Source organism: Phragmites australis, chromosome 3, assembly GCF_958298935.1.
Source record: "Phragmites australis chromosome 3, lpPhrAust1.1, whole genome shotgun sequence".
Taxonomy (NCBI): Eukaryota; Viridiplantae; Streptophyta; class Magnoliopsida; order Poales; family Poaceae; genus Phragmites; species Phragmites australis.
In genome coordinates this window covers 13,642,708-13,656,673 of record NC_084923.1, presented here as the reverse complement: position 1 = coordinate 13,656,673, position 13,966 = coordinate 13,642,708, and the positions used below count along the sequence as shown (strand labels likewise).

Genomic DNA, 13,966 nt, shown 5'->3' with positions numbered 1-13,966 from the left:
CCCTTTCCTGATTTCCTCCGCTTCCCTGATTCCCTCCCTTGCTGCCCGCCGCCGCTCTCCTCTTCTTGGTGTGGGGAGGTAAGAAACGTCAGCCGCCAGGGGACACTGCACTAGCCGGCTCCCTCTCTGCCCACCCGCCTCGCGAAACCTTCCGCAAGCTCCGTGCGCTGCGGCGCGCCTGGTCCGCTGCTAGCTCCGCGGATAGGAGAGGAAGGGGGACCGGATTGTGAGAGATGGCCTCGCCGGAGCCATCCGCGGCGGGTGCCGGCCCCGGGGGCGAGCCGACGAGCCAGGCGGCGGCGGTGGAACCGATCCGAATGCCGACGGTGGAGGAGATCAAGGGGCAGGACATCTGGAACAATTGCGCCGTCCGCAGCGTCGTCAGTGGCGTCATGGGTAACCAACTACTCTTGAGCTCCGGCATTGTATCTCATTTTCCTCTAACTTAGTAGCTCGTCTCCAATGGCCGTAGTTTTGCAAGCAAATTTTTATTTGGTCACAAGCTATGGTACTTTTTTTACCTGGGGTATAATGGGAGTTTGGGGCTACATGAATTGGTTTTAGTTACGAAGAAGCTAACAGTTACCGTTCGTCAACCAAAAACAGTGTTCGTCAAAAAAACAGTTGCCATGCTTTAATTAAAAAATGTTAATTCATTGGAGCTTGAGATGTTGAGAACTCTGGTCTTATTTCCTGTAGGAGATGGGGGCGGTTGTTCATAGGTTAGATAGTTACACCCTCTGATCCCAAATATAAGTTCATTAGGTCATTGACACGGTCTCCAATATGGCACTTTGACTAATAATATCTATAAAATATATTATTTCAAATAGAAAGAGTTATATATTATGATAGTATTTTTCATGATGAATCTAGTCACATCAACCTTACGATGTCAATCTATATGATTATTTTTTTGCTATTGATGGTCAAAGCGAAAAAAGTTCGACTTAGGACAAATCTAATTGGATATTTGGGATCGAAGGGAGTAGTTATTTACTTGCCTGTCCAAAGAGTTCGAAACAAAGGAAGCTAGTTTTGCAAGAAGTGAGGGTTTTTTTTTTTTTTGAAGAATTGCAAGGGAAAACATGATGTGTGATAATGCGCTGATTCGGGTGTCATACTTCTATTTTGTTAATGCTATTTTGCTTTTCTATCAGAAATGTTAGGAAATTCTTGGAGGCGCTCAAAGATCCTTATTATCCCCTTGAAATGGTATATGCTAATGGAGTATGTTTGTTTGTAGTAAACTAAGAGAGTTGGGGTGTGATTTTTTGTGTTGTTTTGTCATTTAGAATTGCTGGTCATGGAAGTGGTTCAACAACATTTCAACTTTCTAGTAGGTTGCGAAGAATTTGCCTGAAGTACGATAAAATCGAAAGGCTGCATGTAACTGTGCACATCCTTCTTTTTTTAACCTTCAGTGTTGCTAGAAGCATAGTGCAATAGACAGAAATTTTGATACTCCTAGATACCCACCAATGATACTCAACGAAGTCTTGTTACAAGTGTATAATGGTGCGTGTTCTTTTCTTTTTGGTATATGTTGGATGTATCCTATAAATACTGGTATTAACTCTGAATCCTTTTCATTCAATAGGAGGTGGTCTTGGTGTACTTATGGGACTATTCTTTGGAGCTTTGGACAATCCAATAACAGCAGAAGAGATGAGTGCAAGGCAACAAATAGTATATACGGCAAAACAGATGGGCAGGAGAAGCATAAGCAATGCCAAAACCTTTGCAGTCATGGGGCTCATTTTCTCTGCAGCTGAATGTTGCATAGAGAAGGTAGATATGGTGTATCTGTTCTCATTCATGAATATGTCTACATGTTTCCTACTTATTTTGACTTTGAATTTTAATGTACTGGTAGGCTCGGGCGAAGCATGACACCACCAATACAGCGGTAGCTGGCTGTGTCACAGGAGGAACTTTAGCTGTAAAAGGTAAATAATTTTGCCATTACTCTTCTGTGAATTAGATCCCAAGACAATTTACATAACTTTTAACAAGTATTGACTTACTGAAGCTTTCAACTTTCAAGACAATTTCCCTGAACTAAAAACCCCACGGTGCAACCAATTTTGGATGGGTATATTTGACATATGAATCATTTTTATTCCCAACTCTCTGACTCTGTCCATGCCTCAGAGTTCAGATAGGTCTATATTATATAAAGCTACATTTGTGATCATAGTTGGGGGTAGCGAGATATTTCTTTCCTTTTTTGTCTTTATCCCTTGATTTTTCATACCTGCTTAGCTCAAATTGTATTTGTTTCTTTTATTTGTTTTTTTGTTTAGCTAAATAGATATGCAAACAGCACATTTTCTCAATTGTTCCATGTTTCCCACCATAAACCATAAGAATAATAACAGCAATACTGTTGATGACCATTACGAAGAATTCCAGCATTACTAAGTTACCTGACCTGATGGATCTATATATGAAAATTTATTCCTGACCAAATCGGTATATTCTTGTAGGTGGCCCTAAAGCTATATGTGTTGGATGTGTGGGTTTTTCTGCCTTCTCAGTCGCGATCGAGAAGTTCTTTGATCGGCATACTTGAAATGAGTGCTGTCACTTCGAAATGAAGCCGTTTTGTAGCAAGTACGAGCAGCATTAGCAGAACAACTGATTATTTGCAACATTCAGTCATTGACATGTCTTGAGAGATCTTGTAACCTAATATTTTTGCTATTTTCAATTTCTTACCCAGCATTATAGAACTGGAGCACCTACGAGGTCTACCGGAACCAACATTTGGCTGCGTCGTTCTTCCAATATGTCTTATATTATTATCACAATCTTCAGCCAACATTTTTCTGTATCATTGTCGCTATCTGTCTGCAATGAGTTGCCTCGGTTCTACATTACCACTGGTGCAAATGTGAACCACACAAAACTGCGTTTTTTTTAACCTTCCGTTTTTGATCTGGCAAATGCCAATATGACATCATACTGGAGATATCATTCTGTCAAGGGAGATATATAGTTCGAGATTGGAATCGATGATCTTGTTTAGTATCATTACCTCGGTCGTACCATTTGCTGCTACATGAAGTGTGAGTTGTGACTTGTCTGCAACTGGTATCCATTACTTCACAGTCGGATGGCTGATAGGCAAACATCCTTCCCTCCAATAGACAATGTATCCACACTTGCAACATCTCTCTATTGTCCACAAGGAAACCACTCTCTAGCTCTTACATGTATCCACATCAAGAGGGATATTTTTTCTGACTGAAGAAGGGATCTAAAAACTAAAATTACACTCGCTTTCGCTTGAGATCAAGGACGTCCAAGTGTCTACGGGGCATGGAGCTAGTCGTCGATAATGGCGATGACCAGTGAAGCCTCTTCGGCATTTGGTGCCTGATCATCTGCAGTAACAGCGAAAACGGAGCGGGAAAAAATGTCACAGTTCAGCCCATCATGGGAAGAAAGGTTGACAAAGTGTAGCTTTCGTAACTCAAAATCATCAGAACATGTAGCGGAATCACCTGAGAGCAGGTTGGAGATGATCTGCTCGACGATTCCACCACTTTCGCTTCACCCCCCCCCCCCCCCCTTCTCCTCAGCCTCGCCATTGCTAGTCTTGGCGTCGTTCCCGCTGCCGCCATGGTTCCCGTCGCCATTGGCGCCTGACATGGCCATGCCGATCTTGGAAGCCATGGCGCTCAGAATCCCACTATTCGCTTCGTCCCCCTTCTCCTCACCCTTAATGTGGTCAAGAGCGTCGCCATTGCTCGTCTTGGCGTCGTCCCCGTTGCTGTGGTTCTCATTGCCATTGGCGCCAGACATGGCCATGCCGATCCTGGAAGCCATGGCGCTCAGGATCCCACCACCATCTCCTTGTCATCCGTACTGCCATCAACAGCGTCTCCATTGCTCATCTTGGCGTCGTCCTCGCTGCTGTGGTTCCCATGGCCATTGGCGCCAGAGATGGCCATGCCGATCTTGGAGGCCATATCGCTCATAATCCCGGCTCGCTCGCCTTCCGCGTCCTGGTCTCTCCCTTCCCCTTTCACCTCCTGTGTTTCCATTGCTCCTACACGAATCAATCGATCAATCAAAAAGATATACAAAGATGTAAACTTCCCTGACTTATTTAGCAGCAGAGAATGGAGACCAGATCGAGCACGGGTCCTTAGTCCTTACCTAAGGCTTGTGACGAAGCAAGGGGCGAGCTGGACAGGAGCTTATGGAAGATTCCTGCGCCGCCATTACTGTCTCTCTTCTCCTCCTTCATCTCCTCGCCATTAGACGCCGCGGTCGCATTGACCTCGCCGCCGCTCCCATTTGTTCTGGACATCACCGTGCCGATCTTGGACGCCACGGCGCTCAGGAACCCGCCCTCCTGACCTGGCTCGCCGCCGCCGCCACCACCTGCTTCTACTTCTTGATGCGCTTTCGCCTGCGCCACGGTCTCCCCCTGTTCCCTCCTCTCTTCCTCGCCCACCGAATCCTCCATCTGGAAACGAAACTACTAGAGCTAGCTCTCAGCCAGCACAGCGCTAAGCGTAAACTACTGCAAGCACACAGATGTTTTACGAACAGAGATCAGCCGGAGAGCAGAGCAGGGCGCAGGCGGCTGATTTATAATCGCGCGACGCGGGTGCTACACGCGTCCTGCGAGGATGCCTGCCCTCCACGCTGCGCCTCTTTTTTTAAGTCGTTTTGTGCTTGCGCTTTTGTCGGGTGGACCGCACTCGGTGTGGACGGCGGGGGAAAACTAAATTGTTTCTATTAACGACATTACGACGTCAACAAAATCAGAGTGGCGCAGCGGAAGCGTGGTGGGCCCATAACCCACAGGTCCCAGGATCGAAACCTGGCTCTGATACGAAGTCCAATAATTTTTTCCTTTCCTCGTTTTGAATCGCCTCGCAACTCTTTTTTTTGACCCAGCCATGTTTTGATTGTGTTGATCATCTACATTTTCCAGATTTTTATGACAGGACCTGATGTTCAAATCGTTTTTTTCAAGAATTTAGACCGTAATCGATCGGGTCAATCCAGCAGATGCAACGATGAACTGAACCGGTCTTTTTTCCTCCTTCTTTCATCTCATCTTACAATTTGCCAGATCACATCTTTCGCAAGTTCCTATGTCCAGATGCAATGGGCACTTGGCCAGTGCTCGGGATATGATCCCCTGATCCCAGGCCAAAACCGATTTCGCGGCGCTGATATCGTGAAAACCATCATGTCCAACTTGTGAAAAATTTAAACACCACCATGATCAAGCCGCTCCCCCTTCCCTCCATAGATTACCCATACCAACCTCCAGCTAACCCCCCCCCCCACCCCCCCGGGCTCTAAGCTGTTGATTTGCTGGAGGGATTCAGTTACGCGCGCTGCCCTATTATACTGCCAGTGCCATAAACTTCTGGTTTTCCTCCCCTAATCTAACACTCCAAAAAGAATCATTTGTGCGCGATTGACACTAACCGCGCCGGCGCTAGTTTAATCGGGGGGAGGAGCTCACGCCTTCGTCGCGTGCCTCCACCTCCCCAGCATGCTGTTACCGTGCCTGCAGCTCGCTTCTCAACCGGAGCCTCTCTATTTGTACCACCTTTGCAGCGGTGATCTCATCGCGCAGGCATCGGAGCGAGCTCTTGAGAGGGCGCGGGATCGACCGATGGGCCGGCTGCCGTGCTGCGACAAGGCGAACGTGAAGAAGGGGCCGTGGACGCCGGAGGAGGACGCCAAGCTGCTGGCCTTCACCTCCACCCATGGCACCGGCAGCTGGACCACCGTCCCTCAGAGGGCAGGTCATGTGCAGACTCGCATTACGCATGTCACAGCTTCGCAAAATACTACCAGTGATTCGCATGTATTTTGTCGCTGATGGAAGGGGTGCAGGGCTGAAGAGGTGCGGCAAGAGCTGCAGGCTGAGGTACACCAACTACCTGCGGCCGAACCTGAAGCACGAGAACTTCACCCAGGAGGAGGAGGAGCTCATCGTCACCCTCCATGCCATGCTTGGAAGCAGGTGCTGTTCATATCGATCAGCATTTGCTCTGCCTAGTCTTGTCTGGTCGTTTCATTTCAGTGTTCAACTACGTACGTGCGCATATCCCTGTTACTTCTCTCAGATAGGACCTAGCACAATTTGGTTTCTCAATCGTATGTATATAAGGTCGATCTATCTTATCATATCAGATAGAGTTGAAAATGAGGTCTCACGAAGAGAAAAAGGTCCAATTCCATGCTCATCATTCTGAATGTTGTTGTTTCTGTTACAAATTAGTGATAGGTTAAACGGAGGTGAAGATCTGAGTTGTTTTGAATTGATAAGGTTTCTTTTTTTACAAATACGCAACTGCATGGTGCAAGAAACAACCATGACAGGGCGGTAGATGTAGCCTGCAGTGACATCTTTGGCATGAAAAGTGACTAGTGTGCAAAATCAACTGCTCCCTGGCGTTGTGACAGATCCGATCGTGATCTGACAACGAAAATGGCATTATCTTACATCGTGGAGAGCACTGAACCGTTAGCGGAAGAGCCGTGAGTAGCATACACAATGCATGTGCGCATCGTCTTTGATCTGCACTTCTGTTAACAAAGCAAATTAGGCACAAGCAATCATAGTGTTAGTGCTGTTGATTACCAGGGGAAATCTTCAGATGCTATGTCGATTACTGCTAAAGTTTACGATTCTCTTATAGATAAATGAAAGTACGATGGAAAAGTAGCATGAGCTGCAGCTGAAATTTACTTGCTTTGCTGCTGACACGGAGATGATGCGTGTGCGAAATGGGGGTGCAGGTGGTCTCTGATCGCGAACCAGCTGCCGGGGCGGACGGACAACGACGTGAAGAACTACTGGAACACGAAGCTGAGCAAGAAGCTGCGGCAGAGCGGCATCGACCCCATCACCCACCGCCCCATCGCCGACCTCATGAACAGCATCGGCGCGCTCGCCATCCGCCCGCCCCCGCCCCCCAACGCCACCTCCTGCCTCCCCGCGCCGGCGCTCCCGCTCCTCCACGACGCCCCGTACCACGCCGCGCCCGGCATGCGGCAACAACAGCAGGTCGTCGTCGCGCGCATCGACGCGGACGCGCGCGCGTCGCCGGACCACGGCCAGCAGCTCAAGTGGAGTGACTTCCTCGCCAACGACGACGCCGCCGCGGCCGAGGCGCAGCAGGTTCTTGCTGGCCAGTACCACCACCACGGGGCCGTGGCGGCCACCGGCGGAGGCGGCGCGCAGGCTGCTGGAAGCAGTAGTACTGGTGGCGGTGGTGGGCGCGCGTGCGGTGGTGGTGTCGGTGGCGGCGACGACGGCGCGGCGGCGTTCATCGACGCGATCCTGGAGTGCGACAAGGAGACTGGGGTGGACCAGCTCATCGCCGAGCTGCTCGCCGAGCCGTCCTACTACGCCGGCTCCTCCTCCTCGTCGGAGATGGGCTGGGGCTGTTGATTAATTACCAGCTATATAAATGGAGCTGCTTATTTTTTAGGTTTAATTACGGGACGCTGTTCGATTTAAGTATGAACTTTGGTTAATTAATTTTTACGCATTCACTGAATTGCTTCACATTTTTTCTGGTTAATTAATCGGAACGGATCCTCTGACTTCGTGTTGGAGGGAAGTCTGGTGATTTTATTCCGTCGTGGGACGTTAGATTTTAGATGAATGATATGATTTGGTGCTACAGCAAAGCATTTTTTGCTACAGTATTTTTGCTACAGTATTTGGTATCAAGTTATTGTTCATCGCTCACGGAATAATCTTCTGTCCGTGGATTTGGATCCCAATTATTCGGTGCTACCATTAACCGGGGAGGATTCATTGGTGGAATTGAGTTTGTGTGATTTTAGAAGAAATTGTGTGTGTTAGTTCTTGAGTTACATAAACACTTATATCACCATATATAATCAATCACACAACGTCTATAAAAATCAAAAATTTAAAATTTAAAAATTAATAAAATTATCATAAATATCTCACTATCAACAAATATATTATATATGTATTAGAACTTAAAATAGTGAACGAGATCCTCTAACATACTGCACTTTCGCTGGCATGTGAGGCTCGAGCCCCATATCAGCCGATGTGCAGTAGCGATACAATACGCGAGAGGAACTGCATCCTAGAACAGTGGGATTAAGCACTTTGTTGGCTGCTAACTTGACACGTCTCCAGGCAGCACACAAGTCAATACCGGTTGTAAGATAAGACTCCCAACACCACACAGTCGAAAACACCGTAAAATTCTAGCTCCACGAGTTATCTATCCCATTAATTTTAGGAAGGGAAAATTTAATAAGGTCATACAGACGGGTTATTAAAATAGTTTATTTATATTAAGATTTATGTTTAAAAGATAAATGAAAAAATCATATATAATATATAAAAATAAATAAGTATTACTCCATGTAAGATGAATGAACGAGGATAAACCGTATATTCATACCCATGTGACATGTGACATGTGAGTTTTTTCTCTCAAATTTTTGACGCGGACTAGCCCACTTGCCACACACCACACCAGATCAGAGTAAGAACAACTAAACAAGCAAAGGGGACAAACTCGTTGGCACGCAAACACCAAAGCATGGCTGGTTCCGGCGGCCTCCTCCTGGCCCTCGTGCTCCTGTACTCGGCCGCCGCCTCTCCGGCCTCAGGGGCGAAGGTCTCCCTGGCGCTCTACTACGAGTCGCTGTGCCCGTACTGCTCGCGCTTCATCGTGAACCACCTCGCGGGCATCTTCGACGACGGTCTCATCGACGTCGTTGACCTTCGCCTCGTCCCCTACGGCAACGCCCACGTCGGATCCAACAACGAGATCTCATGTCAGGTACGTGAAATTGAAATCAAGGCGCAGCGATTCTCCGATTTCTTCCGAATTATCGATGAATCGCTCAATTGCAATCAACGATGTCTATTGCCTTTGATTGGTTTCTGCTTAATTTGGTTGCTGCTTGCAAGCACGGTAGCGGTCGTGGTAGCGTGGCACAGTCACGCCCACACAGCGTGCGCGCGTTCATCATCAATCTTCTGTCGCGAAAAGGAAGCGCATCACTGTGCAATAGAGGGTAACTCCCATCGTCCGATCAAGATGTTGGACTATCTTCAACGGTTTCTCTCTTCTTTCCCTTCACGATTATTCCCTCCAGAACGAGATTCTTTCTTCTTTCCCTTCACGATTTCTCTCGAAAGAAAGTTGTTAGAAATGAGAAAAAATAAAGAAAATAAGAACGGAAAAGAGAATCAGAAAAGAAACAAAATGAAGATAATATGATTGAAGATAATCTTAGATTTCTAATCAGACGTAGTTCGGGATGAATCCAAAGAAAGAACGGGAGGGGCTCAAGCCTCATAGTTATAGCTCTTTATTTTTTTTAAGAAGAAAAAAAGAGATATAAAATAAAAAAGAAGAAATAAAATTAGTTCTCTATATAACTTCACTGCTTCTACCACTAAACACAGTAAACAACTGTACAAGATCCGTGTCCTATACTTGCCACTAACTTCTTTTTTTCTTTGTCTTTCTTTTTTGCGCCCCCGAAATATCTGAACTTATCGATAGAGGACACGGTCGTCATCTTCTGTACGCTAAGACAAGTAGTGCTCCGACTCATTTATAACTGGAAATGAATTGACGATGTACGCCAAACGTAACTGCGTAAACTGAGACAGGCTATGCACGATTCGCAACCACCATGTAATCGTGGTCGTATTGCTGGGTCGTGGCTGCACAATTACAACATGTTGCAGTCTGTAGTAAGTGTTTTTTTCAAGATCATGGCGAGCTAAGCTCCAGCATAGCATATATATAAAGGAGAAAAGGTAATTAACTAATTTATAAAGAAAATCGAATCCGAAAACTTTAAGAAAATCATGATTTTAGAGAGGAAAAACGTTTGGCAATCCCAAGAGGACAATATAACCACAAACCGAAATTAACAACACCCACACTAGAAAGCACAACCAGACAACAGATAAGTCCAACCCAACTCAACTCGCGTGCTAATCAGCTAAACAACTATCTCCCTCATAACTCGATCGGTGAAACCCTGGCTCCACGCCGCACCTCTCTGCCACACACTCAGTCGGCGGAGCCCTGCTCCCACACCGCACCTCTCTGTTACACACAAGTCGGCAGCGTGTTGTTTCAGAGGAGCGCGCATTGGATCAAAACACTATCGTGAAGCGCCAAACAAGAATGAAAAGCTGTTGTGATTCGTGGACGTAGGGGTAAACCTATAGAACAAGGAGACGGAATAAATGAAGAGAGCAAGGGCCTCTTGAAGCAATGCCTTCAGAAAGGTGACATCAAATGCCGTTGACGCCCGACCGGATAGAAAGCAACATCCGACGAGACCAAAGCCGCATCCAGACCAACGAGCACCTCGGTTCAGGGATGGACCTCCAAGGCGACGCCTCCAAGGAAGGATGTGACATGCGAAACGCCACCGTCGCCCATCCAAAAGCCCAAACAGGGTTTTCACCCGAACAGTCTAGCAAGGGTGGAGGGAGGGAGAGTCACGACGACACCGCCTCTAGGGAGGAGAATGACGCCCAAGGGCGTCCTCGTTGTTGGTAGCGGTCAAACAACCGAGGTAGGCTTACGCCCATGACTCCCCTCACCCTACCCACTACACATCCGCAAACCGCCCACGCCACTAAGCAGTCACTGAGGCAGCCGACCTCGCGCACGCACTGACCACAAGACCACCACCGGCGTCTGGTCTCCATATGGGCCAAAACTAGGAGGAGTTGGAAAGACTGGCAAGGGGAAGAGACCAATCAACCGAGAGGCCGGATGCCATGCCACTGAGCAGCCAAGCCGCCATGCACATATCACAGTGTAGACAAAAACCACGTGGCATGACACCAGCCACAACTGCAGCCTACCGAGGGACAGACCTCAGGCACGCGTGGTGGGGAACATGGTCAAACTGGACAGGAGCCGGGGCAGCCATTGCATGTCAGCCATGGCTTACAACCACGAGAACTCGTTGCCGGCACCCTACAGGAGCAAGGCGACACACAATGCCACGAACGGGAACCCGACGAAGCTGCATGGCTCATCCAGCCCGAGACCGAAGAGCGGTGGCACCACCAACGGCGACACGTGGTAGGTCTTCTCAGAGAGGCAGTACAGGCACCCAGTCGTAGCAATCACGAGCCAGGGGGTGCCCTACCCCAGCCCTGACACATCAACGTCGAGTCACACTGCCCGATTGGAGGCCTCATCGATCTACAACGGTAACACGCAGATTAGGACCGCAAACGACCAGATCCAGGTCGCTCGAGCGGATCCCGACCGCTATCGACCGGAACTACGGCCATCGTGCTAGAGGAAGCATTGCAGCCACCTGAAACAAAAAGGAAGGGGAGGGAGGGAGGGGAGGCCGTCACCACCGACACTGGTGGCAGTGGCCGGCGAGGATTGAGCAAGGGGATGTCGCCCCACCAGGAAGGCCCCGAGGGGAGAGCTTATCTGGTTCCTGGCCCCTCACGTAGTAAGTGGAAAGATTGCTGGCACATTATAGCCACATTTTTTATAGGATAATGCATCTTTTGAGCTTCTAGAATTGCCACTATTCAGGATATGTTCCTCAACTAGTTTGTACCATTAGGCTTTCCTACGCGCCAGGTTCACGCTCTATTCGATTATTTTTTACTTGCCTACATACACATCATGGAGAACACTCAGAACACGTCAGCTTGTACGCACATATAGCAAGAACTTTATCATTAAGTGCTTGTATAATTGTAGGTATACACCCTTCTGGGGTTCATATAAACTTTCAGTTGGACAGTGTAGCTAACGTTGAGATTCACGAGTCTCATTCTGAAAAATAATCATATGAGATTTGATCTCATATATTTAAAACTTATACCTAATCTGCAGTATGTCATATGATAAATTTATAATAAAACATACGGTCACTACTTGTGGATCCGTCATATCGACGTGGCTGGTCGATGTGGGCCTCCTTTGCTACTCTGGTTACGTGGTTAATGTCTTGCCGCGTACGTGGACAAAAAATGTGTCCTCTTTGTATCCTCTCAAAAATGAGATCCCCTCGTGGGGCCTCCCTTCAGTCTCCAGCTCCACGCCTCCACCTCGTCGCGGCGCCCTCCGCGTCCAAGCGATCCCCATGGCCGCCCGCCTCGGCGCTCTCGCTCTCGCCCTCGCGGCAGCGCTCCTCCTGCTCGCCTCCTCCGCGGCCGCGGCCGCGGCCACCGGCGATGAGGGGGGCGGATCGACGAAGGTGGGCGTGGCGCTGTACTACGAGTCGCTCTGCCCCTACTCGGCGCGCTTCGTGGTGAACTACCTCGCCAAGGTCTTCGAGGACGGCCTCCTCAGCGCCATTGACCTCATGCTCGTCCCCTACGGCAACGCCCGGGTGGCTACCGACGGCAAGATTTCCTGCCAGGTGGGCCCCCGCCCCGCGCCCGATCCACTAGCTCCCCTCGACCGTTCCCTTGCCTTGGCTGTTTGTAGTTTTCGTTCGGACTTCTGATTGTTTGCTTGGTCTCTTGGGTCTCGCTACTTGCTAGCTCTTGATTTCTCTCCTCTACTCTGACTTTGTCACAGAATTAGGAATCGTCTACTGTTCGTAGTGGTTCTTGTAGTAGGAGTACTAATGCCTAACGCTGTTGAACTGTTGGCTTGTTGCAGCATGGCCCGTACGAGTGCTTGCTCAACACCGTGGAAGCCTGCGCCATCGACGCCTGGCCAGAATTGGTAATTCTTCCTCACCTCATGTAATCACAATTCGCTCACAGTACGTTGACCAAGAACGGGTTCACGATGGAATATAACAGTGAACCGTATTGTGATCAGTTCATCACTATGAGTTTGTACTTATTTTTCAAAGCCAACTATGAGTTTGTACTCACAAAGTAAATAGCACCAAGTCACCATTACCGTCATACTCTGTGCTGGAAGCTTCAATTTGACACATTTCTGCAGTTTTGCTCCAAATATTGGCACTTGGGAGTCTGCAGGGACCTCATGTATGTTGCTACTGTTGACTTTTGTTGGTTGCAGAACAAGCATTTCGGTTTCATCTACTGCGTGGAGGACCTGGTGGTGAAGCACCAGTACAGGGAGTGGAAGTCCTGCTTCCAAAAGCTGGGACTTGACCCAAAGCCCGTGACCGAGTGCTACAAGAGTGAGCACGGCCACAATGTCCGTTCCTGTCTCCATTGTCTCGTGCAACTTCCACTCCATTACTTCTCTCCTGACCGCAGTGTTGATTTGCATCTTGTTTGATCCATCCAGCTCGAGCTCAAGTACGCGAACCAGACCGATGCTCTCGAGCCTCCGCACCGGTACGTTCCATGGGTGGTGGTCGACGGGAAGCCGCTGTTAGAGGTAAGCGGCAGCCAAATTTCGCTTGCCCTTATGGTTGACTTCACCTTGCACAGCTGTTTGCTCAAGATCATTTCTGAAGCTCACAGTCTGCAACTCTGCATGTCACTTGTGGCCAACATTTTTCCGTTTTAGGACTACGAGAACCTCGAGGCTTACATCTGCAAGGCCTACAAGGGCAGTCCTCCAAAGGTTTGCGAGGGGCTAGGCGTTGCCCCAAGAACGCAGGAGCAGGACGCGGTGGAGGCACGCAACGGTGTCAGCTACAACTACGGCGATATCAAGCTACAGACTGCTCAAGTTGAGGGCGGGGAGAGTAAGATGGTGCTGTTGGACGATGATAATTGATAGCTGATGTCATGATGATGTGCTCTTTTGCTTCATGTGAACATAGTTGCAGTTCCATCGCACTGTTCAGAATCCAGATTGTGGGGCTGTAGATCGTACAGTAATAATAATAATAAACTAAAGCTGTCTTCCTGCTTAATTATAGTCTGATCTGGCTTGCTTGCTTAAGGGTAAGAATCGAATGTGCTGGCTGTTCGCACTTTCCATGCTTTACTACGGCTAGACTTGTTACTATTTGTTTCTTCTTACATTATCTTTTAGTC

The 13,966-nt window shown here is 48.3% G+C and overlaps 5 protein-coding genes and 1 non-coding gene across 6 annotated transcripts; 5 read left to right on the top strand and 1 right to left on the bottom strand.

Annotated features, from left to right (window-relative positions):
* Positions 1-14: 14 nt before the first annotated feature.
* On the top strand, positions 15-2,839 carry LOC133912289 (mitochondrial import inner membrane translocase subunit TIM22-4-like). Its single transcript, XM_062354952.1, has 4 exons — positions 15-396; positions 1,601-1,791; positions 1,877-1,949; positions 2,490-2,839. The coding sequence occupies exons 1-4, from the start codon at positions 234-236 to the stop codon at positions 2,573-2,575; spliced, it is 513 nt and encodes a 170-aa protein (XP_062210936.1). The 5' UTR covers positions 15-233; the 3' UTR covers positions 2,576-2,839.
* A 1,000-nt stretch (positions 2,840-3,839) lies between these two features.
* LOC133910512 (uncharacterized) lies at positions 3,840-4,570 on the bottom strand. Its single transcript, XM_062352885.1, has 2 exons — positions 4,168-4,570; positions 3,840-4,057 (listed from the first exon to the last, which is right to left on the bottom strand). Exons 1-2 carry the CDS (start codon positions 4,478-4,480, stop codon positions 3,840-3,842), a joined length of 531 nt encoding a protein of 176 aa, XP_062208869.1. The 5' UTR covers positions 4,481-4,570.
* A 210-nt stretch (positions 4,571-4,780) lies between these two features.
* Positions 4,781-4,852, top strand: TRNAM-CAU (transfer RNA methionine (anticodon CAU)). Its single transcript has one exon. It is a non-coding gene; the product is annotated as a tRNA-Met (tRNA).
* Positions 4,853-5,650: 798 nt separating this feature from the next.
* Positions 5,651-7,547, top strand: LOC133912287 (myb-related protein Zm38-like). The gene is made up of 3 exons (XM_062354950.1): positions 5,651-5,783; positions 5,875-6,004; positions 6,784-7,547. The coding sequence occupies exons 1-3, from the start codon at positions 5,651-5,653 to the stop codon at positions 7,436-7,438; spliced, it is 918 nt and encodes a 305-aa protein (XP_062210934.1). The 3' UTR covers positions 7,439-7,547.
* Positions 7,548-8,579: 1,032 nt separating this feature from the next.
* On the top strand, positions 8,580-9,064 carry LOC133910511 (gamma-interferon-responsive lysosomal thiol protein-like). The gene is made up of 2 exons (XM_062352884.1): positions 8,580-8,822; positions 8,954-9,064. The coding sequence occupies exons 1-2, from the start codon at positions 8,580-8,582 to the stop codon at positions 9,062-9,064; spliced, it is 354 nt and encodes a 117-aa protein (XP_062208868.1).
* Positions 9,065-11,524: 2,460 nt separating this feature from the next.
* On the top strand, positions 11,525-13,847 carry LOC133912286 (gamma-interferon-responsive lysosomal thiol protein-like). Its single transcript, XM_062354949.1, has 5 exons — positions 11,525-12,414; positions 12,660-12,725; positions 13,032-13,172; positions 13,266-13,358; positions 13,491-13,847. The coding sequence occupies exons 1-5, from the start codon at positions 11,887-11,889 to the stop codon at positions 13,701-13,703; spliced, it is 1,041 nt and encodes a 346-aa protein (XP_062210933.1). The 5' UTR covers positions 11,525-11,886; the 3' UTR covers positions 13,704-13,847.
* The last annotated feature ends 119 nt before the right edge of the window (positions 13,848-13,966 follow it).